This window comes from Delphinapterus leucas, chromosome 10, assembly GCF_059928025.1.
Source record: "Delphinapterus leucas isolate spDelLeu-1000000601 "Yukka" chromosome 10, BTC_Dleu_Yukka2, whole genome shotgun sequence".
NCBI classification, from domain to species: domain Eukaryota; kingdom Metazoa; phylum Chordata; class Mammalia; order Artiodactyla; family Monodontidae; genus Delphinapterus; species Delphinapterus leucas.
The window spans coordinates 68,366,838-68,394,760 of NC_143138.1; the positions used below are offsets into that span (position 1 = coordinate 68,366,838).

Sequence of the window (27,923 nt, forward strand, 5' to 3'; positions counted from 1 at the left end):
GTGTTACCATATGGTATTTGTCTTTCTCTTTCTGACCTATATCACTTAGTATGATAATCTCTAGTTGCATCCATGTTGCTGCAAATGGCATTATTTCATTCTTTTTTATGGCTGAGTAGTATTCTGTTGTGTATATATACCACATCTTGTTTATCCATTCATCTGTTGATGGCCATTTAGGTGGTTTCCATGTCTTGGCTATTGTGAATAGTGCTGCTATGAACAGAGGCATGTATGTATCTTTTTGAATTATAGTTTTATCTGGATATATGCCCAGAAGTGGGATTGCTGGATCATACGGTAATTCTATTTTTAGGGGTTTTTTTGCCCCCTGCAGTGGAAGTAGGGAGTCCTAATCACTGGACCACCAGGGAAATCCCTATTTTTAATTTTCTGAGGAACCTCCATACTGTTTTCCACAGTGGCTGCACCAACTTACATTCCCAACAACAGTGTAGGAGGGTTCCCTTTTCTCCACACCTTCTCCAGCATTTGTTATTTGTAGACTTTTAAAAAGTATTTATTTATTTATTTGGTAATGTCAGGTCTCAGTTGCGGCATGCAGGATCTTCAGGTGCAGCAGGCAAACTCCCAGTTGTGGAATGTGGGATCTAGTTCCCCGACCAGGGATTGAACCCAGGCCCCCCACACTGGGAGCATGGAGTCCTAGCCACTGGACCACCAGGGAAATCACCTTTGTAGACTTTTTCTTTTTTTAATCAGAGGTACCCATGTTATTCATTTTTTAAAAAATTTATTTTGGTTGCTTCGAGTCTTAGCTGCAGCACGTGGGATCTTCGTTGTGGAATGTGGCATCTTTCATTGTGGCGTGTGGGCTCTTCATTGCAGCACATGGGTTTCTCTAGTTGTGTGTGGGCTCAGTAGTTGCGGCACGCAGGCTTAGTTGCCCTGTGGCATGTGGGATTTTAGTTCCCTGACCAGGGATCGAACCTGCATCCCCTGCACTAGAAGGCAGGTTTTTTTTTTTTTTTTTTTTTTTTTGGCGGTACGCGGGCCTCTCACTGCTTTGGCCTCTCCCGTTGTGGAGCACAGGCTCCGGACGCGCAGGCTCAGCAGCCATGGCTCACGGGCCCAGCCGCTCCACAGCATGTGGGATCTTCCCGGACCGGGGCATGAACCCATGTCCCCTGCATCGGCTGGTGGACTCTCAACCACTTCATCACCAGGGAAGCCCCTGGAAGGCAGATTCTTAACCACTGGACCATCAGGGAAGTCCCCTGTAGACTTTTTTTTTTTAATTAATTAATCATTTATTTATTTATTTATTTTTGGTGTGTTGGGTCTTCATTGCTATGCACGGGCTTTCTCTACTCTTCATTGCAGTGTGCGCACTTCTCACTGTGGTGGCCTCTCCTGTTGCAGAGTATGGGCTCCAGGTGCGTGGACCTCAGTCATCGTGGTGCATGGGCTCAGTAGTAGTGGCTAATGGGCTCTAGAGCGCAGGCTCAGTAGTTGTGGCGCACGGGCTTAGTTGCTCCGCAGCATATGGGATCTTCCGGGACCAGGGCTCGAACCTGTGTCCCCTGCATTGGCAGGCCGATTCTTTTTTTTTTTTTTTTTTTTGTGGTACGTGGGCCTCTCACCGCTGTGGCCTCTCCCGTTGCGGAGCACAGGCTCCGGACGCACAGGCTCAGCGGCCATGGCTCACAGGCCCAGCCGCTCCATGGCATGTGGGATCCTCCCAGACCGGGGCACAAACCCATGTCCCCTGCATCGGCAGGCAGACTCGGCAGGCCGATTCTTAACCACTGCCCCACCAGGAAAGTCCCCCCTGTAGACTTCTTAATGATTGCCATTCTGACCGGTGTGAGGTGGTACCTCATAGTTTTGATTTGCATTTCTCTAATAACTAGTGATGTTGAGCATCTTTTCATGTGCCTATTGGCCACCTGTATTTCGTCTTTGGAGAAATGTCTATTTAGGTCTTCTGCCCATTTTTTGATTGGGTTGTTTGTTTTTGTTGTTGTTGTTGTTGTTGTTGAGTTGTATGAGCTGCTGATATATTTCGGGAATTAAGCCCTTGTTGTTCACATCGTTTGCAAATATTTTCTCCAATTCCATAGGTTGTTTTTTCTTTTTTTTTCCTTCTGTTTGTTTTGTTTTGTTTTGTTTTGTTGGTTTCCTTCACTGTGCAAAAGCTTGTAAGTTTGACTAGGTCCCATTTGTTTATTTTTGTTTTTATTTCTATTGCCTTGGGAGACTGACCTAGAAAAACATTGGTACAATGTATGTCAGAGAATGTTTTGCCTATGTTCTCTTCTAGGAGTTTCATGGTGTCATGTCTTATGTTTAAGTCTTTAAGCCATTTTGAATTTATTTTTGTGTATGGTATGAGGGTGTGTTCTAACTTCATTGATTTACATGCAGCTGTCCAACTTTCCCAGCACCACTTGCTGAAGAGACTGTCTTTTTCCCATTGTATATTCTTGCCTCCTTTGTTGAAGAGTAATTGACTGGAGGTGCGTGGGTTTATCTCTGGGCTCTCTGTTCTGTTCCATTGATCTATATGTCTGTTTTTGTGCCAATACCACATTGTTTTGATTACTGTACCTTTATACTATTATCTGAAGTCTGGGAGAGTTATGCCTCCTTTTTTTTCTTCTTCTTCAGGATTGCTGTGGTAATTCTGGGTCTTTTATGGCTCTATATAGATTTTTGGATTATTTGTTCAAGTTTTGTGAAAAATGTCATGGGTAATTTGGTAGGGATCACATTTAATCTGTAGATTGCTTTGGGTAGTATGGCTATTTAACAATATTAAATCTTCCAATCCAAGAGCATGTGATATCTTTCCATTTCTTTGAATCCTCTTTAATTTCCTTTATTAATGTTTTATAGTTCTCAGTGTATAAGTCTTTCACTTCCTTGGTCAGGTTTATTCCTAGGTATTTTATTTTGGGGGGCACAATTTTAAAAGGTACTGTTTTTGTACATTCCCTTTTTTTAACATCTTTATTATAGTATAATTGCTTTACAATGGTGCCTTAGTTTCTGCTTCATAACAAAGTGAATCAGCTATATGCATACGTATATCCCCATATCCCCTCCCTTTTGTGTCTCCCTCCCACCCTCCTTATCCCACCCCTCTAGGTGGTTGCAAAGCACCGAGCTGATCTCCCTGTGCTATGCAGCTGCTTCCCATTAGCTATCTATTTTACATTTGGTAGTGTATATATGTCAATGTTACTCTCTCACTTCATCCCACCTTACCCTTCCCTCTCCCCGTGTCCTCAAGTCCATTCTCTACATCTGCATCTTTATTCCTGTCCTGCCCCTAGGTCCTTCAGAACCTTTTTTTTTTGGATTCAATATATATTTATTAGCATACAGTGTTTGTTTTTCTCTTTCTGACTTACTTCACTCTGTATGACAGACTCTAGGTCCATCCACCTCACTACAAATAACTCAATTTCGTTTCTTTTTATGGCTGAGTAATATTCCATTGTATATATGTGCCACATCTTCTTTATCCATTCATCTGTTGATGGACACTTAGGTTGCTTCCATGTCCTGGTTATTGTAAATAGTGCTGCAATGAACATTGTGTACGTAACTTTTTTTTTTTCATAACTTTTTGAATTATGGTTTTCTCAGGGTATATGCCCAGTAGTGGGATTGCTGGGTCGTATGGTAGTTCTATTTTTAGTTTGTTTTGTTTTGTTTTTTCACGGTATGTGGGCCTTTCACTGTTGTGGCCTCTCCCCTTGCAGAGCACAGGCTCCGGACGCGCAGGCTCAGTGGCCATGGCTCAGTGGCCATGGCTCACGGGCCCAGCCGTTCCGCGGCATGTGGGATCTTCCCAGACCGGGGCACGAACCCGTGTCCCCTGCATCGGCAGGCGGACTCTCAACCACTGTGCCACCAGGAAGCCCTATTTTTAGTTTTTTAAGGAACCTCCATACTGTTCTCCATAGTGGCTGTATCAATTTACATTCCCATCAACAATGCTAGAGGGTTCCCTGTTTTCCACACCTTCGCCAGCATTTATTGTTTGCAGATTTCTCGATGATGGCCATTCTAACCGTTGTGAGGTGATACCTGATTGTAGTTTTGATTTGCATTTCTCTAATGATTAGTGATATTGAGCATCCTTTCATGTGTTTGTTGGCCATCTGTATATCTTCTTTGGAGAAATGTCTATTTAGGTCTTCTGCCCATTTTTGGATTGGGTTGTTTGTTTTTTTGATATTGAACTGCATGAGATACTTGTATATTTTGGAGATTAATCCTTTATCAATTGCTTCGTTTGCAAATATTTTCTCCCATTCTGAGGGTTGTCTTTTCGTCTTGTTTATGGTTTCCTTTGCCATGCAAAAGCTTTGAAGTTTAATTAGGTCCCATTTGTTTATTTTTGTTTTTATTTCCATTTCTTTAAGAGGTGAGTCAAAAAGGATCTTGCTGTGATTTATGTCATAGAGTGTCATAGAATGTTTTCCTCTAAGCGTTTGATAGTGTCTGGCCTAACATTTAGGTCTTTAATCCAATTTGAGTTTATTTTTGTGTATGGTGTTAAGAAGTGTTCTAATTTCATTCTTTTACATGTAGCTGTCCAGTTTTCCCAGCACCACTTATTGAAGAGGCTGTCTTTTCTCTCTTACTTCCTTTATCAAAGATAAGGTGACCATATGTGCATGGGTTTATCTCTGGGCTTTCTATCCTGTTCCATTGATCTATATTTCTGTTTTTGTGCCAGTACCATACTGTCTTGGTTACTGTAGCTTTGTAGTATAGTCTGAAGTCTGGGAGCCTGATTCCTCCAGCTCCGTTTTTCTTTCTCAAGATTGCTTTGGCTATTTGGGGTCTCTTGTGTTTCCATACAAATTGTGCAATTTTTTGTTCTAATTCTGTGAAAAATGCCATTGGTAGTTTGATAGGGGTTGCATTGAATCTGTAGATTGCTTTGGGTAGTATAGTCATTTTCACAATGTTGATTCTTCCAATCCAAGAGCATGGTATATCTCTCCATCTGTTAGTATCATCTTTAATTTCTTTCATCAGTGTCTTATAGATTTCTGCATACAGGTCTTTTGTCTCCTTAGGTAGGTTTATTCCTAGGTATTTTATTCTTTTTGTTGCAGTGGTGAATGGGAGTGTTTCCTTAATTTCTCTTAAAAAAAGGGAACACTTCACAAATTTACATGTCATCCTTGTGCAGGGGCCATGCTAATCTTCCCTGTATCATTCCAATTTTAGTATATGTGCTGCCGAAGCGAGCACTACATTCCCTTCCTAGTGTTTCATTGTTGGTGTAAAGAAATGCAACTGATTCTGAATGTTAACCTTGTATCCTGCTACCTTGTTGAATTCGTTTATAAGTTCTAGTAGTTTTTGTGTGGAGTCTCTAGAGGTTTCTATATATAGTATCATATCATCTGCATGTAATGCCAATTTTATCTCTTCCTTTCCCAATTGGGTACATTTATTTCTTTTTTTGTCTGATTGCTGTGGCTAGGACTTCCAATACTATGTTGAATAGAAGTGGTGAGAGTGGGAATCCTTGTCTTGTTCCAGATTTTAGCAGGAAGGCTATCAGCTTTGCACCATTTAGTATTATATCGGCTGTGGGTTTGTCATAAATAGCTTTTATTATATTGAGATGTGTTCCCTTTATACGCAGTATGGTAAGAGTTTTTATCGTGAATGGATGTTGAATTTTGTCAAATGCTCTGTCTGCATCTATTGAGATGATCATGTGGTTTTTGTCTTTGTTTGTTTGTTTGTTTGTGTGGTGTATTACATTGATTCGCGTATGTTGAAGCATCCTTGTGAACTTGGGATGAACCCACTTGGTCGTGGTGTATGATCATTTTTATGTGTTGTTGGATTCGGTTTGCTAATATTTTGTTGAGAATTTTTGGGGTCCCATAGCTGCCTTCTCTAATTTTCTCCTAATGTCTGGGGCAGATTGAGTGATAAAATGGGTATTTACTAGGACTTGCCCTTCAGGGGAGTCGGGATTAATATTGGTATACTTTCTAAAGGCCTCCACCAAACTGTCCTGGAAGAGGGCCAGATTTTCATCTTTTCCCTGCGTTACTTCCTGTGCTGTTCTTCGTCATAACTAACAGTCTTAACAGCACACCTTTTCATCCCTTCTATGAAGCAAGTTATCATGTGGTTCCTGTGTTCAAGCCCTCTACCTCCCTGTTGGTAGTCTCAGTGGGAATCTTGGTCAGGGATTGCATCCCCTCCGTAAGGTAGATTATATATCCTTGATTTTGGGCTGCCAGTTTGTTGGCATGTGCCCAGGCTGCACCAAGGATCTGGCTTTCCAAAGGTGCAGCAGGTAGAAAGGAGGACCTGTGTGTCCCCCCAAGTAAGTTCATAGAACATTGTCAGCTTGGTGAATTCCTCTATGAACCAACTGGGGTCCTTTGGAAAAACGTCCAAATTTCTCTTTGCAAGTAGCTAGGTCAGCCATAGGAAAAGGGACGTGGACTCTGATTGTTCCTCCACCACCAGCTGGCACTTCCCTTAAGGGACAGAGTTTGGTATTTGGAGGCTGGTAGGTGGCCCTGCTTCATGTAGTACTGGCTGGACTCACCTCCGGTAATGGAGGACAGGACAAAGCTTGAGGGATAAAGTGGTGGGATTTCCAGCAGCCCAGGAGGGGCGCTTGGGGCAGATGGTCTGGAAACTGTCCCCTCTCAGAACTGGGGGGTGGGGTGGGTAGGAGTTCCTGGTTATGGACCTCGAGGAGGTAGACTCATAAGGGAATCATTTAAAACATCGAACTCCTGTGGGGGAAAAAGGCACTTTGAAGGGGTGTGAGCCAGGCACACCCAGCAGGAGTTTTTTAGATCTGGATCTTGGAATAGGGTCGTGACTATTTGGATGTGTGGGGCTTCCCCCCCATTTACCATTCCTTTTACAAAATACATCCAGCTGCAAGATGGTATTGTTTTGTTTTGTTTTGTATTTTAAATATTTATTTATTTGCTGTGCTGGGTCTTAGTTGCGGCACTCAGGATCTTTTAGTTGTGGCATGCGGGATCTTTAGTTGCGGCATGTGGGCTTTTAGCTGCGGCATATGGGATCTGGTTCCCTGACCAGGGATTGAACCCGGGCCCCCTGCATTGGGAATGCGGAGTCTTCCCCGCTGGACCACCAGGGAAGTCCTAAGATGGTATGGTAATTCAATGACCCATTTTCTGGCCAGATCTCTTGATCCCCCAGTTTGTACTGGGGCCATGGAGTATTGCAAAAGAAAATTAATTTCTTTTTTCTTAAACCATCCTGTCTAAATTCACCCCAGTTAGCTAATATGCATCCTAATGGGGAGTTCTTTGGGGTGTTTGTAGCTGCCTACATTTTTGGTTAGGATGTCATGACGAGCTAGGGACTTCAGTGGATAGACCCCCTCAAGGGGGTGTTGCAGAATTAAGTTTTGAGCATGAGAGAGGCAGCTTCCGGAAGGATAGTTTTCTTCCCATAACTTGCAGAGCTAGCCCCAGGGAAGGCCTGGTCTACTGAGTCCCCCAGATGCTTCTAGACCTCGCAGGTCACCCCAGCTACAGGGCACTGGAGGGACTATCCTGTAAATAAGAAGGGGATTTTGCTCCATTGGTAGGGGTCATGTGGAGCCCGTTAGAAGACACAGGATTGATTGATTGATTGATTTAATTTTTGGCTGCTTTGGGTCTTCGTTGCTGCACGTGGGATTTCTTCTAGTTGAGGTAAGCAGGGGCTGCTCTTCATTGTGGTGCGTGGGCTTCTCATTGCAGTGGCTTCTCTTGTTGCGGAGCACGGGCTCTAGGCGTGCAGGCTTCAGTAGTTGTGGCACGTGGGCTCAGTAGTTGTGGCGCACGGGCTTAGTTGCTCTGCGGCATGTGGGATCTTCCCGGACCACGGCTCGAACCCGTGTCTCCTGCATTGGCAGGTGGAGTTTTAACCACTGCGCCACCAGGGAAGCCTGAAGACGCAGGATTTAGACCACCGAAGAATTCTGTGATCAGCTGGCCATGTCTGCCATGGGTGGAACATGGGACAGATGAGGTGTGATGGCTGTATGTTTGCAGCCCTTCGTTGTACAGTCGGGGAAACTGAGGTCCAGAAAGCAACTCTCCTAAGACCACAGAGCAAATTAGAGACTAACTGCTTCTCCTTTCCTTCAAGTGGTGATTTCCTTAGGGCAAATTCCCAGGAACAGGACTGCCGGGTCGAAGGTCATGCATATTTTTAGGCCTTTTAACATAAGCAGGTAAAACGCCTTCAGAAAGCATCTCCAGGTCCACATCCTTGGCGGGTTGTGAGGCAGTTATACTTGTGACCCAGCCCTACTCTGGAAGCCGTTATACTTGCGGCCTGGGACAAAGCCCCCTGGAATCCCCCTGAGATAGAAGGACTCACCTGTACACACATCAGGCCTCACCCTCCCCTCTGCGGGGACTCAGGGGTAGGCAAGCCAGCCCTGCCCTCCTGTAGTCTCATGGGGGCCCCACAGCTAGACAAACCCTCAGAGCACTGGTTAGGGGGTAGTGGGCACAGCGAAGGTACTTAAGTCAATCTGGGGAGGGGCGGCTTCCTGGAAGAGGCAATGCTAGGCCAGGTAGGAGGCAGCTGGCCGGGGACAGAAGGGAGAGTCGGTGCAGTCAGGCCTTGGGGTAGCCTTGTCCTGAAGCCTCCCTGGGGCTGAGCCTGATCCCAGAATGGAGCACTCCCATTCCATCATTCCTTCCCAGGCAAGGGTTGGGGTGTGGGCGGCCCCTCCCCACACCCAAGTTATTAAACTTCCCTGGGCCTCAGTTGCCACACTCACAGTAAAATGGGAACCTGGTAGAGGAGTTTGGAGAGCTTGTGTGAGGTCTTCAGCTTTGAGCACGGGTCACTACTGGCCCCAGATACCCAGGAGGCAGAATTCTCCTTGGCGGGGGAGCGTGGCTGAGCCCACTGGCCACTGCGTGAGGCCCTAGGACTCCCCCCAGTCCAGAGTTCAGGCTCAGAGAGCAGTATTCAGAGTCGTACTGTCAGAGGAGAGAGGCCTGAGACCACCTTCCTGAGGGCTTGCCCACACCCCCTTCCCCTCTCTCTGCCCTCTGTCCCCTGAGACCCAGCCCCGGGGCAGAGTGGCCCAGCACCCTGCTCCTCGCACCCACCTGCAGGGTCACCAGACTGTGTTCCCCACCTTCAAGGCAGCACGTCCACCCCCTCGGTCCTCCTCCGGCTGGGGCACACCCTGCAGTGTGGCTGCTTGGGCAGTGCCTGAAAGTGCATCCCGGGGGCCTTACCCCAGTGGGGTGAGGTCTTTGGAATCCACTCCCAGCCCAGGGCCAGCGGCTCTGAAGGTGTCTGGGAGCTCCCCCCGCCCCCTGCCCTGCCCAGCAGGCACACCCAATAACAGCTGCTGCTCCCATTCTCCCCGGGGCCTGGTGGCTCAGACAAGTCACTTCCACACCTGGTGAGACAGGTATCTCTATTATCCCCACTGAGTGAGGCTCAGAGAAGTGAGGGGTCACTTCTGAAGGTGGGACTGCAAACCAGTCTGCAAAGCCAGACTCTCTGCTAGGCCACAGAACTCACCCCACTGGGACGTGGCTGTATGTGATACCCCCCTGGCTCAGCTGTTACCAGAGCTGTGGTTCGTGAGACATCTCTGATCATGGCCACAGCCCCCAAGGAGGGAATGGACTCATGGTGTAGAGGTGGCAGCTGAGGCCCAGAGAGGACAGAGCTGTCCCTGGATCACACAGCTTAGAGCCACTCACCAAGCCCAGGGCAGCAGTGGGCGCACACCTACATGGAGGCTCTCAGGAGTCTTGGGGCCGAGGGATGGTGCTATCAGAGCATTGTGCGTTCTCCTCAGAGTGACCCTTCATGGGAGGTCAGAGGCTGAGGACAGAGTGGAGTCCCCTCCCAGAACCCTTGAGTCAGATGAGGTGACTATTTGGGATCCTGTTGACTAATAGACCATGGTATGTCTGGCCTAGCAGGTGTTATACAAGAACTCGGGGTGTCTGAACTGGGAGCAGCCCTCAGTAAGTCCAGCCAGTGTGCACAGCTGGGAGACTGGGGTCCAGAGGGTGTAGGAACCTAGCTGCAGGCCCGCTGACCTTTGGGGCCAGAGCTGGAGCCAGAATCCAGAGCCTCAGCCTCCCAGCCCTGCTGAGGAACACTCGGGCAGCTGTGCCTCTCCCTTGAGCCTCAGTAGCTTAGTATAGGCCCAGCATGGGCAGGTGCTGACCACTGCTGGGGCCTGAGCCTGGGGCAGAGCCTGAAGACTTAGGGCTGTGTTGGAGCTGCGACCCCACCTAGAGCCAGAAGTTGCCTGAAGCCCCATCCCCCCAACCCCCGCCTTACCCTGATGGCAGCTGCAGCGGATCATTTAGGGATTCTAGGAACCCCCAGTGTCATCAGGCCAGGCTCCCACTTCTGTCCTCAGGCATCTTGAGGCAGCCTCAACCTCCGTTCCTTGGAGGGACACAGTTCAGAGGCTGCCTTGGAATCGAAGGAGGTTGAAACTGTGATCAGAGCCCAGGTCTCGGTCTGGAGTTATAGCAGGGGCTCAGCCCTTAACCCCCTCCCAGGGTCCTGGGCTTGAGTGGGCTGGGGGACCAGGGATTCTGAGACTGGAGGTCAACAAGATGGGCAGCTGGGACAGAAGGGGCCCTTGGCCAGGTTTGGGAGGGAGAACATCCACCTCTACTCCCAGGCTGAGCCTGGCAGCCTCTACCCAGGGCAGTGGCCCCACCCCCACATGTTCCTGGGAGTCTAGACTGGGGTGGGTAGTGTACAGGGCGGGCATGCTCTGGGGAGGGCAGGGCCAGGCATTTCCTGCTGCCGGGTGCCAGGCTCCAGTCCCCTGAAGGGGTGATTCTTTAGTCTTAGAGGAAGTGAGGCAGGGCAAATGGGCAGTGTGTGTGCAGTGCCGCCGGGCCAGGTGGGGCAGGGTTGGGCGGACAGGCAGCTGTAGGAACCAGAGAGCAGGCCCGGCCCTGCAGGTCCCCTGCAGCCATATACACAGTATCTGCCCTCGACAGCCAGCCTGTTGCCCAGCACCCAAGTAGGGTCACCTGGAGACCAGACCCCTGTGGTGACCAGCCCCAGACTCCGGCTCCCTTCTCCCCAGTTGCTGAGGCTCTGCTGCTCACCTGCTATGTGGCTTAGAGTGGTCACTTCACCCTGAGTCTCAGGGTTCTCATCTGTGGAGTGGGGAAAACTGTGGTACCCACGTGCCCCTGAGTTTCTCCCGCCCCAGCATCAGGAACCCACCCTCCCAGTTTGTCCCACCCTTGGGTCCTGGGGAAGGAGCCCACCAGGGTAGAGCCTATCTCCCCCTTGAGCAGAAGGGGCGTTCCAGTCCCAGACTGGCTGCTTGAATGGTTTATGTCACGCAGACGTCCCCAGGGGTGACCCCCCAAGCCCTCTGGCCTTGGCTGAGCTACCTGCCTCCCCACCCTCTAGTGGCCCCCAGCAATTGGAGCCCCCATGCACTCCACTGGGGGATGAGTTACCAACACCATGGCTGCCTGTGGGCACCCGCCACAAGGCCACCACCCTGTCCCACAGCCCTGCTTCTGAGGCTGTGCCTGGGGCCCCTGATGTCTGGATTCTCGGGCTTCTCTCTGAGACAGCTCTGACCTCAGGGGGTAGGAGGTGCAGTTTCTGTCTTGATCCCCAGACTGGGACCTCTTCCCTAAGGCTCCACTGCTTTCCCTCTTAGGAAGCCCCAGCAAACGCTGGCCAAGTGGAGAAGGGAGGAAGCCTGCCGGCTCAGGGCTCCAATTCCCCAGTCCCTAACAAAAGGAGGCAGAAGACAGAGCTGTGTGTGGGGAGAGTCTGCCCTGGGTAGAGCCCTGGCCCCCCTGGCCTCTTGGCCAAGTGCTCTTGGGGGGGAGGCTAGCTCAAGGATGAACAGAAGTGGCCTTCAGCTAGCTCCCACCACAGAAGGTCACTGCGAGCAGAGGCTAAGCAGGCGCCTGGTGAGGACTCAGACCAAGAGACCTCCTCTGCTTTCTCCACTTCGTGGGCCAGGGGCTCCTCCCCACTTTGGTGCTCTCACTAGGGGCTGGGCGCTGGCTGAGGGCAGGAGCAGAAGCGGAAAGTTTTACCCCTCAGGGTCAGGTTAGCAGATCATCTCACCCAGCCCCCTTCCCACAGATAGGAAGACCAGAACTCAGGAAGGGAAGGATGGGGGCAGAGCCTGCTGTCCTCGTAGGTCCTTAGAGCGTGGCTCTGGCGCAGCTTTTGCTGAGCCCAAAAGGTAAGGAAGGCAAGGAGGGTCTCCGGATGGATGTGGCTGGGCCGAACCGGGAGAAAGTGCTGGGCTCTGGCCGGGCTGGGCAGCCAGCCTCCCTGCCGGGGGCCTGGGCTGGGTGGGGGCAACAGGGCTCAGGCCTGCGGGCTGTTGATGCAGCCCAACAATGATGAAATGGCCCCTTTGTCCCACGGCGCCAAAGTTTCTGTGACTGGAGGAGGCGTGACGTGAAAGGGTCATTGTTCCCACTTGGGCAGCCACTCAGGGAGCTGGAGGACCGGCCCAGGGTCGGCTTCCTGCCAAGGCTGCAGCCCTGCCTGCTGCTGTGTCAGTCATGGTGTCCTGGGCTCCCAGCCTCCTACCCATGGCCAGCTCCCTCCCTGGGGCCATCCGGAGCCACAGGTACCCAGCAAAGGTGTCCCCTCCCTCCCCCTCCCTCCCCCTCTCTCCTCTGGTCTGGAACCATGATGTTACAGTGTTGGGGGCTGGGCTCTGCTCTTCATGCACGTGAACCCTGCAGGGCAGGATGCCTGGGTGCCAGGAGAGCTTGCGGGGCAAAGCAGGTATTTTGTCCTGGGGCGAGGAAACATGCCTGACTTCACATCCCAAGGCTTTGGCCTTCGGGGACCCCACCCTGAACCTTGCAGATTAGGGGAGAGAGGCCCAGAGAAGGGAACTGGGTGGCCCTAGGCCACACAGCATTAGCTAGTCTGTTAACACCCAGGCTAGACCTACCTCCCCACAAGTCCCCACACCTGATGGACCTCCACTCTCTCTGGACACCTGAAGCTCCCTCTTTGCCAGCTCCCACCCCTTTCCTGCTCCTCTAATCCATTCTCGCCTGAGCAATCCATCCCCCACCCCAGCCCACGATCTTTCCAAAACCCAAACCTGATCAGGTCCCTCCTTGGCTTCAAACCTGCCGTGTCCTCCCACATCCAGAGAAAGTTTCAGCTCTTGTGCTGGCATTCAAGGCCCTCACTGTGCTATAGCAGCCAAGAGTGAGAGGCCCTTTTGTAGAGACTGGAGTCTCCCTCAGCCCGTGTGGGGATGCTAACCAAGTAAAGGCCCTTTTATCTTCCGGGGGTCAGCCTCCACTCCTTTGCTCCCACAGGTCCTGCCCCCTGCGGTGCACCTCTCCCCTCCTCCTCCAGGTCCGACTGCCCCTGGCCTCTGCGGCTCAGGTGAAGAGCCAGGAGGCTGGGCAGGGTGATCCATGGCTGGTTCAGGCCCAAACTGGAGGCCCCTTACCCCCACCCCAGGTGGCCCCGCTGGCTCCAGTGCCCAGAACTCCTCCCCGGCTCTCCACTGCCCCCAGCAGCTGGCATCAGGCTCAGCCTGACCCAGGCTAATTAAACCCTCCCCCAACCCAGAGGAGGCTTTGGCTCCAGCTCTAGGGTTTTTTCCCTGGAGAGACGGAGCTAATTAACCGAGAGGGTTTAATTAATCAATTAGCGTGGCCTCCAGACCCCTCCACTTAGCCAGTGTGGTGGCAGATATTTATAAACAGGAGCTCTGGCTGGAACTAGAGGGGAGGGCAGGCGACCATGGTGGGCACAGAGGCAGGGAGAACAGGGGCTGCAGAGGCCAGAGATCCTGTCAGTCCCACCTCCTCAGCATCTCCAGAGGCAGATGCAGAATCAGCAACACCTGGACACATGAGGACATGTACTCTGGGGACACATGCAACATCTCTGTGTGCGCAGGTCACACAGGCCTGACATCCAGAGCTGGGCAAGTTCCCAGAGGTGCCTCAGACAGTGGCCAGAGGGATGATGATGCCCAGCTGGACCCAGCGTCCTGACGAGCAAAGCCTCCAGGGAATGGGGCTGCACAGAGGGCCATGGGAGCCAGAGGAGGTGCCAGAACCTCAGCTGGGGGAAGAGGCTTGGAGGGCTTCCTGGAGGAGGAGGCATTTGAGCCAAGCTCAGGGAAAGAGTAGGCAGAGGTAGCCATTTGAAGGGAGCGGTGGGTGATGAAGAGTATTCAAGGGGAGGAAATAGCAGGGGCAAAGGCCTGGAGGCAGGAACAGCAGAAGCTCCATCTTTACCACAAGATGTCCTCTTCTCTGGGAAGCCTCCCTGACACCTTACCTTTTAGAATTGGGTGTCCCTGAGTCTCTGCCCCTCCAGCCTTTGCAATCTGGGACAGCCCGGACTCAACACTCCCTCCCAAGCCTCCCGAGGTGATGCCAGCTCTCCTCCTCTGCCTCCCCTGCCCAGCCTGGCCCAGGGAGCCCACAGATGAATTGTAATCCCTTCAGAAAGGGGGTTACAGGCTCCCTCCCTCAAGATGCTGCTCCTAGGGTTGGCACCGGTGGGAGCCCAGGTGGTGTTGAGATTGGGAGGGGTCAAAGACCCCAAAGCCACCATGGACCTCTCAAGCCTGGGATATTTGAGAGTGTTAATGAGTCCAAGCTTGTACTGCTCACTGCATGACAGGCCAGTAAATCGAGAGACAAGTTGTTGGGGCAAGGAATAACGACTTTATTGAGAAAGCCAGCATACTGAGAAGATAGTGGACTAATGTCCCAAAAAACCACCTTACCAGAGTTGGAATTCAGGCTTCTTTCATGTTAAAAGGGGGAGGGGGTGTGGTTGGTTGGTGCAAACTTCTTGGTGTCAGAATCCTTCCTTCTTGCGTCTGTCCACTTAGCCCAGGTTCCTGTAAACCTCCAACAAGACAAATGTTATTCTCTGTTCTGCAACCTTTTATCTCTACATGAATGGAAAAGTGTTATACCTTTGAAAGTCAGAGCCTTGAGAATGGGCTGTCCTGTATATTTCAGGCTACAGGCAACATTCTTAACTTGTAGCAAAAGTAATAGAAGTCAAAGGTTAGAGTAAAAGAAACAGGTCCAATACGGAGGCAGATTTGTTTTTCACTATGACAAGAGCAAGTATTCCAGAGTCAGCCAGACGTGCACCCAGACCCCGGTGCAGACCCTTCTCAACTTGCTTTCCTCGTCTGCCCACTGGGGACAGTCAGCTTCAGGGAGGATTAAACGAGTTCATCATGTAAAGCCAGAGGGACTCGCACTGGTGGGAATGTAAATTGATAGAACCACTATGGAGAACAGTATGGAGGTTCCTTAAAAAACTAAAAATAGAACTACCATACGACCCAGCAATCCCACTCCTGGGCATATACCCTGAGAAAACCATAATTCAAAAAGAGTCGTGTACCACAGTGTTCATTGCAGCTCTATTTACAATAGCCAGGTCATGGTTTTCATATCTGTAAAAGAACTCGAAATGTGCATCAGATACCATTATCTGGGTACTTCAATTAGCAATAATCGCGCCTCGGATAAACCTCATTGGCTACAATACTGCCACTGAGCAAAGCTATCTGGGTACTTCAGAGAGGGCCTACAGCAGAGGATATGGAGGAGGGGTCTGTCCCAGGAAGGCCCCATAGGGTCCTGCTAAGTTACACTGGGACCCTGTGTTCACACCATGGGTGCTGCCTCCCATGAGGCTCAAGTGCTGCTGGTCCTGCGGTTGTGTCCTTCTCTCCGCCTCTCCTCCCATGCTACAATGGTCCAGTCCCCACCACCCACTGTGACCATGCTAGCCTCCTCAACGTCCCCTGCCCTGAACACTTGCCCCTCAGCCTGTTCTCCCCTCAGAAACTAGTGTTTTTTAATTTTTTAATCAATATTTTTAGAATTGAAGCATTGTTTACACTGCTATGTTAATTTCTGCTGTACAGCAAAGTGATCAGTTATATAGACATTCTTTTTTTCATGTTCGTTTCCACTATGGTTTATCCTAGGATATTGAATACAGTGCTCTGTGCTGTACAGTAGGACCTGTTGTTTATCCACGCTCTCTATAAAAGCTTACATCTGCTAACCCCAAACTCCCACTCCATCCGTCCTCCAACCCCCTCTCCCTTGGCAACCTCCAGTCTGTTCTCTATGTCCGTGATTCCGTTTCATAGATAGGTTCATTTGTGCCATATCTTAGATTCCACATATAAGTGATACCATATGGTATTTGTCTTTCTTTGTCTGAATTACTTCATTTAGTATGATAATCTCTAGTTGTGTCCATGTTGCTGCAAATGGCATTATTTCATTCTTTTTTATGGCTGAGTAGTATTCCATTATGTATATGTACTACATCTTCTTTATCCATTCACCTGTTGTTGGACATTTAGGTTGTTTCCATGTCTTGGCTATTGTGAATAGTGCTGCTATGAACATAGGGGTGCATGTATCTTTTTGAATTCTAGTTTTATCTGGATATATGCCCAGGAGTAGGAATGATGGATCATATGGTAGTTCTATTTTTAGTTTTCTGAGGAACCTCCATACTGTTTTCCACAGTGGCTGCACCAACTTACGTTCTGGGGGATCTTTCTAGTGACAACTGTAACTTAACTATAACTGTCTATAGTGACAACTATAACTGTCATGTCTAGTGACAGCCATGGGCTTAAAGCTCTTTAGGGGCTCCCCTGTCCTCTGGACCACCGCCCTCCACCCCCCTGCTGGCCCATCCAGCCCTGAAGAAGGGGCTGCAGCCCCTCTTTGCTTGCAGCAGCGATGGAAGGGCCCTGGGACTGGAGGAAGAGGTGTGGATGTAGAGGGGGTGGATGGAGATCCTACAGATGCACAGAAGCCACAGGGTAGATGATGCCCCCTGGAGGTATGCGACGGAGCAGACCTGGGAAGGGGGCTGCCTTCCTGAGCAAAGGGGGTTTGGCAGGGGCTGGAGTCCCCTGTTGCCTGTCAGGGCTCATCTGGCCCAGCCAGAGACAATGGCTCTGAGGCCTCATCTTACCTCTGGGGAGTTGCTAATGATGGTCTTTAATGGCCTTGCCTGGGAAGGGATGACCTCACCGGGCCACACCCTGATGAGAGGAGGCTGGACTCAAGAGGCAGGCGGCTCCTCCATCACCGTGAGACCTGCTTGGGCTTGTCTTGTCTGAAGAATGAGGGGGCAGTGTGTGTGCACTCGTGTATCTGGTCCTTCACGCGGCCAGAGGGAGAAGGCTCCCAGCCCGATGGGGGAGGCAGGACCTGGGTGAAAAGTCTCAGGGCAGCAGGGTGGGGAGGCCTTGCTTCTACTCAGCGTCTCTGGCTTCTGTTAAGGGTTTGGGTGTGGGTGCCGGTGTTCCCGGCCACATCCGTGCTGAGGCAGAGGGTCTGCCCGCTGCACACATAGTATCCAGGGGCAGGCCTGCGTGTACCAGGTGGTGGCGGCAGCAGGGGTGGGAGCAGGTTCCAGCACAGGCTTGCTGCCTGTCCCCGCCCTGCCCCATTCATCAGGGATGACTATGTTTGCACTCTGGGGAGGGGTCCTGTGGAGGTGGCCCCTCTCCTGAGGGCAGCCTCCCCCTCCCCCAGGCTCGGAGCAGGACCACTCTAGGGAAATGTTCATCTCTTTTGTGGTGTCCTTGTCAGACCCCCTTCAGGGTGACTCCTCCACAGTGCTACAAGTTCTTTCTCGTGTCCAGCCTTAGTCACTCTTGCTGTTGCACCTGATTCATTTATCAGAGGACAAGTTGAGGGCCCCATTATCCTGCCACCCAGTCTGACATCACTGAACTTCCCTCGGGCATGTTCCCACTACTGGGACAGCCCAGTCGGCACAGGAAATGGCTGCTGGATGAATGTGCAAGTGAGTGAGTGACTGAATGAGTGGCTCAGGTCCTCCTCCCATGAGAATGCTAAGCAGTGGCTAAGAAGTGGATGAGGGGGTCCTGGGGGCCTGGGCTGAGATGGAGACAGAAACGGGGACCCAAAGGGAGGCAGAAAGAGGGTCAGGAGGAAAGAGATAGGACTGAGGGCACAGAGACGAAGCAGATGCAGCCGAGAGCCAGGTGTCCTCGAGCTCCACTGGCATCCAAGGCCTCAGCCAAAGATGGCCTGGGACGGACAGGGCCCATGGGGGGGACAGCACGACCAAAACAAGGTGGAATAACAGGAGCTCAGAGTGAGGGACCATGAGGCAGGAACCTGGGACCCAGGGTGGGGACAGCAGTCTAGCATGACCTAGACCAAGGTCAGAGCAAGGACCCAGGGCTCCAGCCACCCAGCCATGACCTATCCCTCTGCCCCCACCAGAAGGAAGCTGCAGGGAACCTCAGCCAGGCATGGTAGTGAGGTGGGAGTTTCTACAGATGAGGACACCGAGGGTCAGAGGCCACCTGGCCTAAGGTTGCATAGGAGGTAAAGTCCCTCAGTGCTTGGTTGGAGGGGCCAGCTCAGGAGGAGACTGCTGCTCCCACCCCCGAGCCTGTGCTTGGGCACGGTGGCACTGCCAGGCACTTACTCGGCCTGTCGAGGGCCCAGCCCCCCGCCCAGCACCCGCGGGCTTCCCCAGCCCTGGCCGAGGGCAGCGAGGGAACAAAGGTCCAGTCTCTGCCTGCTCAGGCCCCCACCCCCTTGCCCGCCCCTGGCACAGAAGGACCAGGGCCCTGAGGGAGCCCAAGAGCCAAAGCAGCCCCCACCCCTTTGCCGACACTGAGAACCCCCTTCCTCCCCCTCCCACGGGCCTGCTGGCTGCACTGCAGTGTCCCCCCTTCTAAAGATGGGAAGGCTGAGTGAGAGGGCTGAGGAGCTGGCAGCCACACAGCTGGGATTCGAGCCCACCTAGCCCTCCTCATAAGCGCGAGGGTGTGACTGTTCCCATTGGATGTAACTCACGGGGAGAGATGGGGCAGGGACAGAGACGGCAGAGCCTAGATGGCCCAAAGGGGAGTGCTGGGGAAGGGGCTGAATTGCTCTCACTTTTCCAGCCCTGCCCACCTACCTGCCACCCAGGGCCAGTCCAGTGCTGGTCACAGCAGAAGGGATAAAGCCAGGGGAGAGGCAGAGATGGGGAAACGGAGTCAGCACCCAGGTCCCCCTAAGTTCATGACCAGGGCTCACTCAGTCCAGTCAGGTGAAGCCCCTGCGGAGCTTCCGTTTCCCCATCTGTAACATGGGGCTGTGGGGCCCACTGGGGGCCTTGCTCCCCAGGCCACGGCCATCATTCTTCTCCAGGACCCTTGCCTGCCCCCTGCTCCCCCCAGGGCCTGGTCTTACGCCTCCAGAGGGGCCTGCATGGAGGGCTGACGCTCATCTGCTCTGGAGAAGCTGGGCACAGCCTAGCCCTCCCTGCAGGCCCACGTCCAGACCAGGAAATGAACATCAGGTGTTCATCATGCCCGAACGTGAAAAGCACTGGGTATTTGGGTGTGACTAGCTCCACTGTACAGATATAGATACTGAGGCTCAGGGAGGCTAAGGGACCTGTCTGAGGCCACCCAGCTCCTGAGCAAAGCAGGGCTGACCTGCTCACTGACCAGGCTTCACGTCCTATAAGCATCCCAGGGACAGAGGGGGAAGGAGGGAGCTTGATAAACACACACCCCATGTCCCGTCCACAAGAGTAGCAAGAGAAAGGGTCAGGGCGCCAGGGCTACAGGGGGGCAGGTCAGGAGCCTGGAGCGCTTGGGCAGTCTGGGCAATGTCCAAGTGGACAGCCTTGGGCGGTTCTGGGCGAGCAGGGGCCCAGTTCTGTAACCTTGGTCCATAAAACCTCTCCAAGCCTTGATCTGTTAACCAGTGGGCCAAAGCACATGGAGAAAGCCCAGATGCCCCTGCCTGCCTGCGCCTGAGTGGCTGGGGAAATGCCCACACCCCAGCTGCTCCTCCCAGCTTTGGGCACCTCCAACCAGTCAAAGCAAGTGCCCAACAGGCCCCAGGCAGGATCAGGCTGCTGCCTCTCGCAGACCAGGCCCTGGGATACTGGCCACAGTGCACCTCCTCGCTGCCTCCACCCCTGGCCCTTATCAGACACAACTCGTTTTAAAGAAAAAATAATATTTATTTGCAATATAAACAAAGTCCCGTTGCTGGATCGGGATATATATATGTATGTGTGTGTATATATATGTAGGGTCACAAATTTTCCTTCATAAGTTCATAAAGCAAAACTGGCCACCCTCTTGGCATACCCTCATTTACACAAATCTGATGCATCTTTCTGGGTTTTTCTTTTTAAAGGTAAAAAAGAGAGAAAGAGAACCATGTACAGCATGGAAGCTTTTTGTCAATTTCTTGACTGTGGCAAGATTTTAATCTGCTGCCTTAAAGAATCCCTGAAAACCACCCCTGTGAGGTAAGATGCAGTGGGGGCAGAGTTTCCGTGGCCTTGCTCACGTGCTGAGTGCTGGCTCGATCAGGGACCCCAGCCCGACTGCTCACCCCTCCCCAGGCCCTATGCAGTCCTGACACCTGGGAGAACTGAGAAGGAACAAAACTGGAGGAGGATAACGGAATCCGTGGCTTTGTTCTGTGGATATGGGGGTGGAGGGATGGACAGAGCCTCACACCCCTTTCCTTGTCCATCCTCGCCACCCACCCCTGCCCTGGGATTGAAATGGGTGCGAGTTTCTTAATAGAAGGCAGGGGCAAGATGAGCACAGGGCAGGCTTTCACGGGTCGAGGGGGCTGGGAGTGGCAGCTGAACCAAAGCAACAACCAGGGTGAGGGAAGAGACTCGGGGGAGGCAGGGCTGGGTGCCACCACCTACGCCCCCCCCAGCCACTGGGCCTGCACCCTCAGCTACCAACAGACAGAGGAAGATACAAGTAGTGGGTACATATAAAAAGGGCCTGGGGCTCAGGCCCCCCTCGGGGCTGAGCCCGGAGGGTTAATGCTACTGCGTGGCAGCCCCCTGTGGCCCCACCTCCAGCAGGACAGTGGCAGGGCCTCCCTCTGCTGCCTGGGGCAGTTGGCAGGGACCACCAGAAGGGCAGTTGGGTGGGCAGAGAATGCAAAGGCCACCTGTCCAGCCCACCACTCACCACTCGCGGCAGTCATCACAGGCAAATGCAGAGCCAGGTCGGGCTGGGCCAAGGTGGGAGGTGTGGGCAGGCCTGGGAGTCCAAAGCTGGCGAGAGCAGCGAACCACCCCTTTAAGGGCCGCTGCGGAAACGGAGGCTTCACACATGTGCAAAACGCTTTTGGTCAAGATCAACGCGGGGTTTGTCTTTTCCATTAAAAACAAAAACCCAAGAATTGCTTTTTGAAATAAGAAGAAAAACAAACTGATAACACTTCTCTCTCTCTCTCTCTCGCAGGATCAAGAAAGGGATGAAATACTGGTTTATACAATCCACTGTTGCATGTAGCCTGAAAATAACACTTTTCATTAAAAAAGAAAAATCAAGAAGAGCTTGAACACTCTCTGCTCCAGGGAGCTCGGATTTACCTGCCAAAAATAAAAAGTAAACTCAGGTCCATGGATGTGTCTTTTAAAAAAAAAATAGCCAAACTGGCTGGGCCATCAGCAGAAAGGAGTGTCCTGGGACAAGGACGAGGCCCCACTGGACTCCCAAAGCCACATGTCTGAGAGCTGAGGGCCCCTCCGGAAAGTCCTGCCGGGGGAGGCCTGGCTGTGGACTGCACCCTCCCCGGGACGGTGAGGGAAGCTCACCTCTGGGCACAGGCAATGTCCGGGTTCCTCACGCCAGAGGCAGCAGGCATGGGCCCTCCCTGCGGGCCCTGTGGAGGCCCGGGAGGGGCTGGCCCGTTGCCCCGTGCCCCCGGCCTCACGTGGACTCGAGCGTGTTGAGTGGGAACAGGTTGTGGTTGGTGGGCGTGGAGAAGTAGAGCTGCTCGCTGGGGGTGTGGTTGTCACACGGGCTGCTCAGCCCCAGCGTCCGCTCGAAGTCCAGCAGCTGCCCCATAAAGTTGAAGTTGGGTGAGATGTTGGACTTTTTCCTCTTGACAAAGTCGTAGGCATCATTGAGCGACAGGTTCATCTTCTGCATCAGGTAGGCCACCGTGACCGTCACCGAGCGGCTGATGCCTGCCAGGCAGTGCACCAGGACACCGCACTTCTTGGAGCGGGCCTCGTCTGAAACACAGGCACGGGTCAGGGCAGCACCTCCTCCAGGGAGCCACCGCAGGTGGGGCTGGGGCCCGGGTGGGGCTGGGGGCAGCATGGTGACTGGCTGGTGCCTCCCGACTCCCGAATGACCTGGTGAAGTCCCACGCGGGTGGGACAGCAACTTGGGGTCGAGGTCAAGAGCATGACTGTGGAGAGGGCTCTGCCACACGGTAGCTCCAAGTCACTGGACATTCCTGCGCCTCGGTCTTCTCCTGTCAGAGGGCCTGCTTACTCACAGTGCTCTTAGAGGGACGTGAGCCAAGGGAGGGCGCCACAAACACTGTGATCACTGCTAGTCCTACTGCTGCTATAACCGTGTGCTACTACATGCCAAGATGTCACCTGCATCCTCTCAGGTCATCTGCACCATGGCTACCAAGTTAACTTTATAAATGAGGACACAGGCACAGAGGCCAAGTGGCGAGCACAAGGTCACACAAAGGTTCCTCCTAACTCGCAGCACTCACCCCCGCTAGCCCACGACCTGGGGCTCAGGGCTGAGCTTGCTCTCCTGGGGCAGCTTCCATGGGTGCCCCCAAGAGCCTCCTCAGAAGCAGGCCTCATGAAGGCTCCTCCACAAGGGAACGGCAGGCAGCACTCGGCTCTGCCCTGGGCCCAGCCAGTCCCCGGGGCCTTAGTCCTGCTCCGGAATAGCCAGGGACTGGGACCAGGGCCACGCCTAGTTTCACGAGTGGGGTTTGCTTATGTGGGGCCTACCCAGACCACTTACTAGACTTTCCCTGGCCCATGTGCCAGTGACATCTCCCACCACAGCCAACCAAGTTCTGCCAACTCTCCCCTCCACCGCTCCTCCCAGATTCCCCCAGTGCGGTGCTCAGACTCCTATGCCTGACAGGCAGTAGGAGCTCAAATACCGGTCGAGCCACCGGCCAACTCAGTCCTGTAATCTCTCCTCCCCTAGACCCGAGCACAGCTGCATCTCCGTGCCAGAGCTGTGCCAGGGGCACAGATTAACAAGAGGCAGGCCTGGGGTCCCCAAGGTCCCCGCCTGAGCTCACTGGGAGCCAGGTACACTCCTTCAAGATGCACTCCTACAAAAGGCCACAGGTTCACAAATTGTTCCTCGTAAGGCGCTCACTGCTTCTGGCCTGGCAGGACTTCCCTTCCCTAAGCCCACATGAGGGTTCCCAGGGCAAAGCATGCAGTAGGTGCTTAATCCAGACTCGGGGACCAACTGGGGGCCAGACCAGCGGGGGAAGAGACCGATTATCATGGATTCACGTGGAACCACGATGTCTGACCTTTAGATTTGGGGCAGGAGAAGGGGGTAGTGGAGACAAGCCTCCAGTGGTGACACATCAAGATAAGGGGAAGGCCTGGTCCCCAAACCCACTCCTAGGTGATCCAAAGTAAAACCACTTCCGCTGGCTTTATTTTTAGCCCTCTAAGGGTGTGGCTGAGCCTTGGGGGTGCTGGTGCTTGATCCTGCCCCACTGAGTCCTATGGGATGCGTGGGCTTCAATTCCTTCACTTGTCAAAAAGGGAGTATGGTTCCTCCCACCTCTACACCCTGTTCTGTCCCCCTCCCCAGATGTAAAGGGACCTCCAAGAAGGATAAAAACACCTACAAACCAGGCTCAGCCCTGGGAAATCCGGGGGCCCCCTCTTCACCCCCCTCTTCACTGGGGAGAGCACAAACGCTGAGGCAGCACCCACAGCCCTCTGGGCCATGTCCTCCCAAGCAGAGCTGGGAAGCTCTGGATAGCCCCCGACACAGCCCCTCCCCCAGGCCTCAGCTTCCTTCCTTCCTCCCAGCCAGGCACCTACTTTTGGTTCCCAGTAAGCGGATGAGGCGGGGAAGCCTCCCACTTCCTGTTATTAATGCGAGCCCAGCCCAGCTGACACCAAAACGCCCTCCACTGGACATAGCCGCCAGAGGGAAAAGACTGCCGGGCCACCCCCTCCCTGCCACCGGAGGCTGGACAGAACACTGGGTCACCAGGCTCGGAGAGCCCAGGGTTTACATTCACCCTGATCTTGTGTCCCTTTCCTGAATCCTGGGTGAGAGCTGAACCCAAAGACGACCTGCCATCTAAACAGCCTCCAGCTGGCCAAGGAGAAAGCAGGATGGGAGGTCAAAGATAAGGAACCCGAGTCAGCTGAGGCTGCGGATGGAGGGGGCTCAGAGGGCGCTAAGCCAGACAGCAGAACACACTGCTCCGGGGAGGACTTCCTCAGCCTCTCCCCATACTCTCTGAATACCCCCTATATGCCAAGCAAGCCCCACAGGCTGCTGGGAGCATCTGAGGCGCCGCCGAGGCCCTTTGGGTCATCACGTTCCAACAGCTGCCAGTTTGGGGTAGGCCTCTGGCTCCAGGCCACACTTTAGCCCCCTCAGGTACACGGTAAAGCCCAAAGAGGCTCCGTGACAGCCCCTAAAGAGACATGTGCGCTGAGGCGTGACGCAAAGCAAGCAAGACTCGTGGGAGGTCTGAGAGCTGGGATGTTTCAGCTTGCTGAGCCTGAAACAGCACAGCCAGAAAAACCCAAGCTGGACAGCAGAGGCCACAAGGCTCCAACAGCTGCAGGGAGCCTGCGAGTCAGGGGACTGCTCAGGCCCCGAGGGCCTCGGTGACTCACAGTGGGCCTGGGTACACCCATGGGCACACGCTGGCACATGCAGGGCACACACAGGTCTTGACAGGCCCAGAGATACCCAGCCAGGCACGGGCAACACCCAGAGTCCCATACACACCTTGATGCGCAAGTGCACCCACCCTGCCCGAAGCGCAGCAGCACTTACCGATGAAGCTGATGGCCTCAGGGAAGAACTGGGAGAGGTTCTGGCTCCAGTGGTCAGAGATGGGGATCTGCTTGTAGGTGAACTCGCCCCCGTGCTCGAAGGCATTGGGCAGGTTGGGCGTGACGTTGAGGATATACTTGATGCCGTACTTGCCGAGCACATCCAGGTTGGTGGAGTCCTTGGCGCAGCCGAGGTAGAGGTAGGGCAGGATCTGGACGGGGAAGGCCGGTTGGCTGGATGGCACAGGGCTGCCGTCTGACTCGGTGGCACTGCTGGGCAGCTCTCTGTCCGACTCACCATCTGAGCAGTCAGAGCTGATGCGTAGGCCCCCCAGACCCAACACTGAGGTGGGCGGTGAGCCGCTCGGCGAGGACGAGCTGTCCACGTTGGTCTCGCAGTGTTCTGAGTACTCTGTCTGGAACTTGTTGAAACCACCTGTGGACAGGATGAGACAGGGCCTGGATGAGAGACTGACGATGCCAGTGCCCCCAGACCAAACAGGCTGCACAAGACCAACAGCAGCCAGGGTTCCCCACGGCAAGCACCGTAACACCAACAATGGACAACACGGGCGGTGCTACATATTTACACATGTACCTCCTCCTGTTTTCTCCACAACTATCCTATGATCCACTTCACAGATGGGGAAACTGAGGCCCCAAGTGATAAAGTAACATGCTTGAGCTCCATACCCTTACCCATAGGGCTTCAGGGCCCCAGCCATACAACCAGCTTTAGGGCACTTGAGGACAGACTCCAGCTCATTCCTCTTCCACAGCTCCCATGTACACCTGGCACCCATGGGTGCTCAGTAACTGCTAAGCGGTAAAGGAGAGCAAACCACCCCATCTCAAGCCAACACCTGTGGGTTTGCAAACCCCTCTTATAGATGAGACCGCAGGGGCCAGAGCTGCATCTCGGTCAGCTAGAGGCAGAGAGGGCCTGGGCCCCCTGACTGGGAATAGGGTGCTTGAGCCCCACTCTCAGCCACACGGGAAATAGTGTGAAGGTATCTGTTGGCTCTTTCCCACGGCAGGGGCAAGTTCATAAAAGGGGTCCCAATTCCACCACTCCAGAACCCACCCCCTTATAACACAAGGTCCCTCTCAAGCCTTGGACCCACAGAAGGGGAAGCTGCTGGGGGCTTTACAGGGACAAGAAATGGGGAGCGCCTTGCAGCTAAGGATGGGCCCTGCGCCCGAGGGTGCCGCAGGCCTCCTCTCCCCTCCCGCCTGCCCGCCCCGCTGCCAGCAAGAGGCCATTTTGGAATGTTAATTGGAAACACCGGCTGCAGCCACTCGCCTCCCAGCGCTGCCTCCCCCTTCCACAGTCTCTGGGGTGGCAGGCTAAGGACTTGGGGGTCCCAGAAAACCAGAGCTGGGGCAAGGAACACTGCTTACAGCCGTGCCCCAAGCGCCTCCAAGAGGCGGTGATTCCCAAGTGATGAGACCCACGCGGGGATGCCCGGAGTCCCCCAACCCAAATGATCCCTATTCCCTGGCGGGGGCGGGGACGATTATGAAAAGCTCCTGTCCTAACCCGGGCCTTCCAGGAACACGCATTCCAGTCTGTAGGAGCTGAACTTGGGTGCCCAGGAGGGGACCCTCCCTCCTTTGGAGGGCTCACGGGGAACCTAGGAGCGGCTATGGCCCCAACAACACGAAAAAAGGAAAGCCCAGGCGGGGAGAAGTTTGTTCGACCCACTTAGATCGTGCCCAGAAAGGGGTGTAGAGGAGGCCTGCGTGTCAGCCTAAACCCGCACAGCTGGGGCCGGACGCCCGGGAGAGGAGAATGCGGGCCGGGGGCGACGTGGCGCCGGCCGGGCAGGCTGGGCACGGGAAGAGAAAGCGGCCTCCGGCTGGGGCACCCGGGAGCCGCGGGAGAGCCCCAATCCCAGACAGGGTCTCGGCGCTGCCCTCACCTTGGAGGTAGTAGGCCTGGCAGCCGTCGTCGCGCAGCTTTTGCAGGAGAAGGCCAAGCACCGAAGCGGGAGCGCCAGGCTCTGGCTGCCACTCGGCCGTGGCCTCGTCGTAGAGCAAAACGGTGGCCGCCTTGCAGCGCGTAGCGAAACGCTCCTTGTCGGCGTGGTTGGGGATGATGGAGCGGATGGGCAGGTTGCCCTTGCGCAAGCGGCGCAGCATGAGGCCCGGGATGGCCAGGTTGATGGCCGTCTCGATGTGCGACGACTCGAAGAGCTCGTGCGGCCGGCAGTCGAGCAGCAGCAGGGACGCGCCGCCGCGCGCCTCCAGCTCCTCCTGCAGCCACTCGGCACTCTTGCAAGGCATGGCCCCCGCACCCGCCGCCGCGCCTGCCCCGGTACCGGCGCCGGAACCAGACCCCGCACCGGGCTCCGACCCCGCCCCGGTGCCCCCAGCCGCCGACGCCCCCGAAGCCGACATGTGCGCCCGCGCTGGGGGGCCGCGGAGCTGGTTTTTCATGGGGAGCGCGGGCGGCCCGGGGCCGGGGCCGGGCAGCCCTGCCCTGGGACGGCGCCCCGGCCGCGCGGGCCCCAGCCGCGTCTCCGGGCGCCCGCCTCCCGCCGAGCTGCACGCCCGCCGCCCCGGCCTCCCGGCCTCCGTCCCGCCCGGCCCTCCGCGCGCGCCGCGGCCTGACAGCCCCAATTAAACGGCGTCTCGGACGGCCGCGCGCCGAGGCGTCCTCCGGGGGGCGGGGCCGCGGGGCCGGCGCCCGAGCTTAAAGGCGCCGTACCTCCGCCGCCCCTCGCCACGGGGTACGCGGGCGCGCGAGCAGTCCCGTGTGCCCGGAGACCTGCGCCCCGGCCTTCGCCCCGCTTCAGCGCTGCTGCCGTCTCGCCTGGCCCAGAACTGATTATGACTCGCCTGGGGGCCCGGCCAAGACCCTCTCGGTTCCCCTATCCCGCGCTCCCAGCTCTTCTGTGCCCTACCCTGAAGGGCTGCCCTGGGGGCGTCCTGCGCGTGGCATCCCCTTCCTACGTTCACGGAAGCAGAGTTTCCCCGGGGATGGGGCGGAGGGAAGGGGCGATCAGGCTGAGCCAAAGCCCCCTCCTCCTGTCAACGCCATTCATTCATTC

The 27,923-nt window shown here is 54.3% G+C and overlaps 1 protein-coding gene, 1 non-coding gene and 1 pseudogene across 4 annotated transcripts; all 3 read right to left on the reverse strand.

Annotated features, from left to right (window-relative positions):
- Window positions 1-5,131: 5,131 nt before the first annotated feature.
- Window positions 5,132-5,238, reverse strand: LOC115803148 (U6 spliceosomal RNA). The gene has a single exon (XR_004023819.1). It is a non-coding gene; the product is annotated as a U6 spliceosomal RNA (small nuclear RNA).
- Window positions 5,239-14,530: 9,292 nt separating this feature from the next.
- Window positions 14,531-27,429, reverse strand: DUSP7 (dual specificity phosphatase 7). Of its 3 annotated transcripts, none has more exons than XM_089919434.1 (3): window positions 26,793-27,425; window positions 24,872-25,306; window positions 14,531-14,878 (listed from the first exon to the last, which is right to left on the reverse strand). In XM_089919434.1, exons 1-3 carry the CDS (start codon window positions 27,307-27,309, stop codon window positions 14,790-14,792), a joined length of 1,041 nt encoding a protein of 346 aa, XP_089775560.1. In that variant the 5' UTR covers window positions 27,310-27,425; the 3' UTR covers window positions 14,531-14,789. The 3 variants fall into 3 exon arrangements, with proteins under 3 accessions (XP_089775560.1, XP_022428665.1, XP_089775559.1); XM_022572957.3 differs by lacking the exon at window positions 14,531-14,878 and adding an exon at window positions 20,017-22,074 and having other exon boundaries at window positions 26,793-27,419; XM_089919433.1 differs by lacking the exon at window positions 14,531-14,878 and adding an exon at window positions 22,081-22,319 and having other exon boundaries at window positions 26,793-27,429.
- On the reverse strand, window positions 15,497-15,563 carry LOC115803171 (U4 spliceosomal RNA; annotated as a pseudogene).
- Window positions 27,430-27,923: the final 494 nt, after the last annotated feature.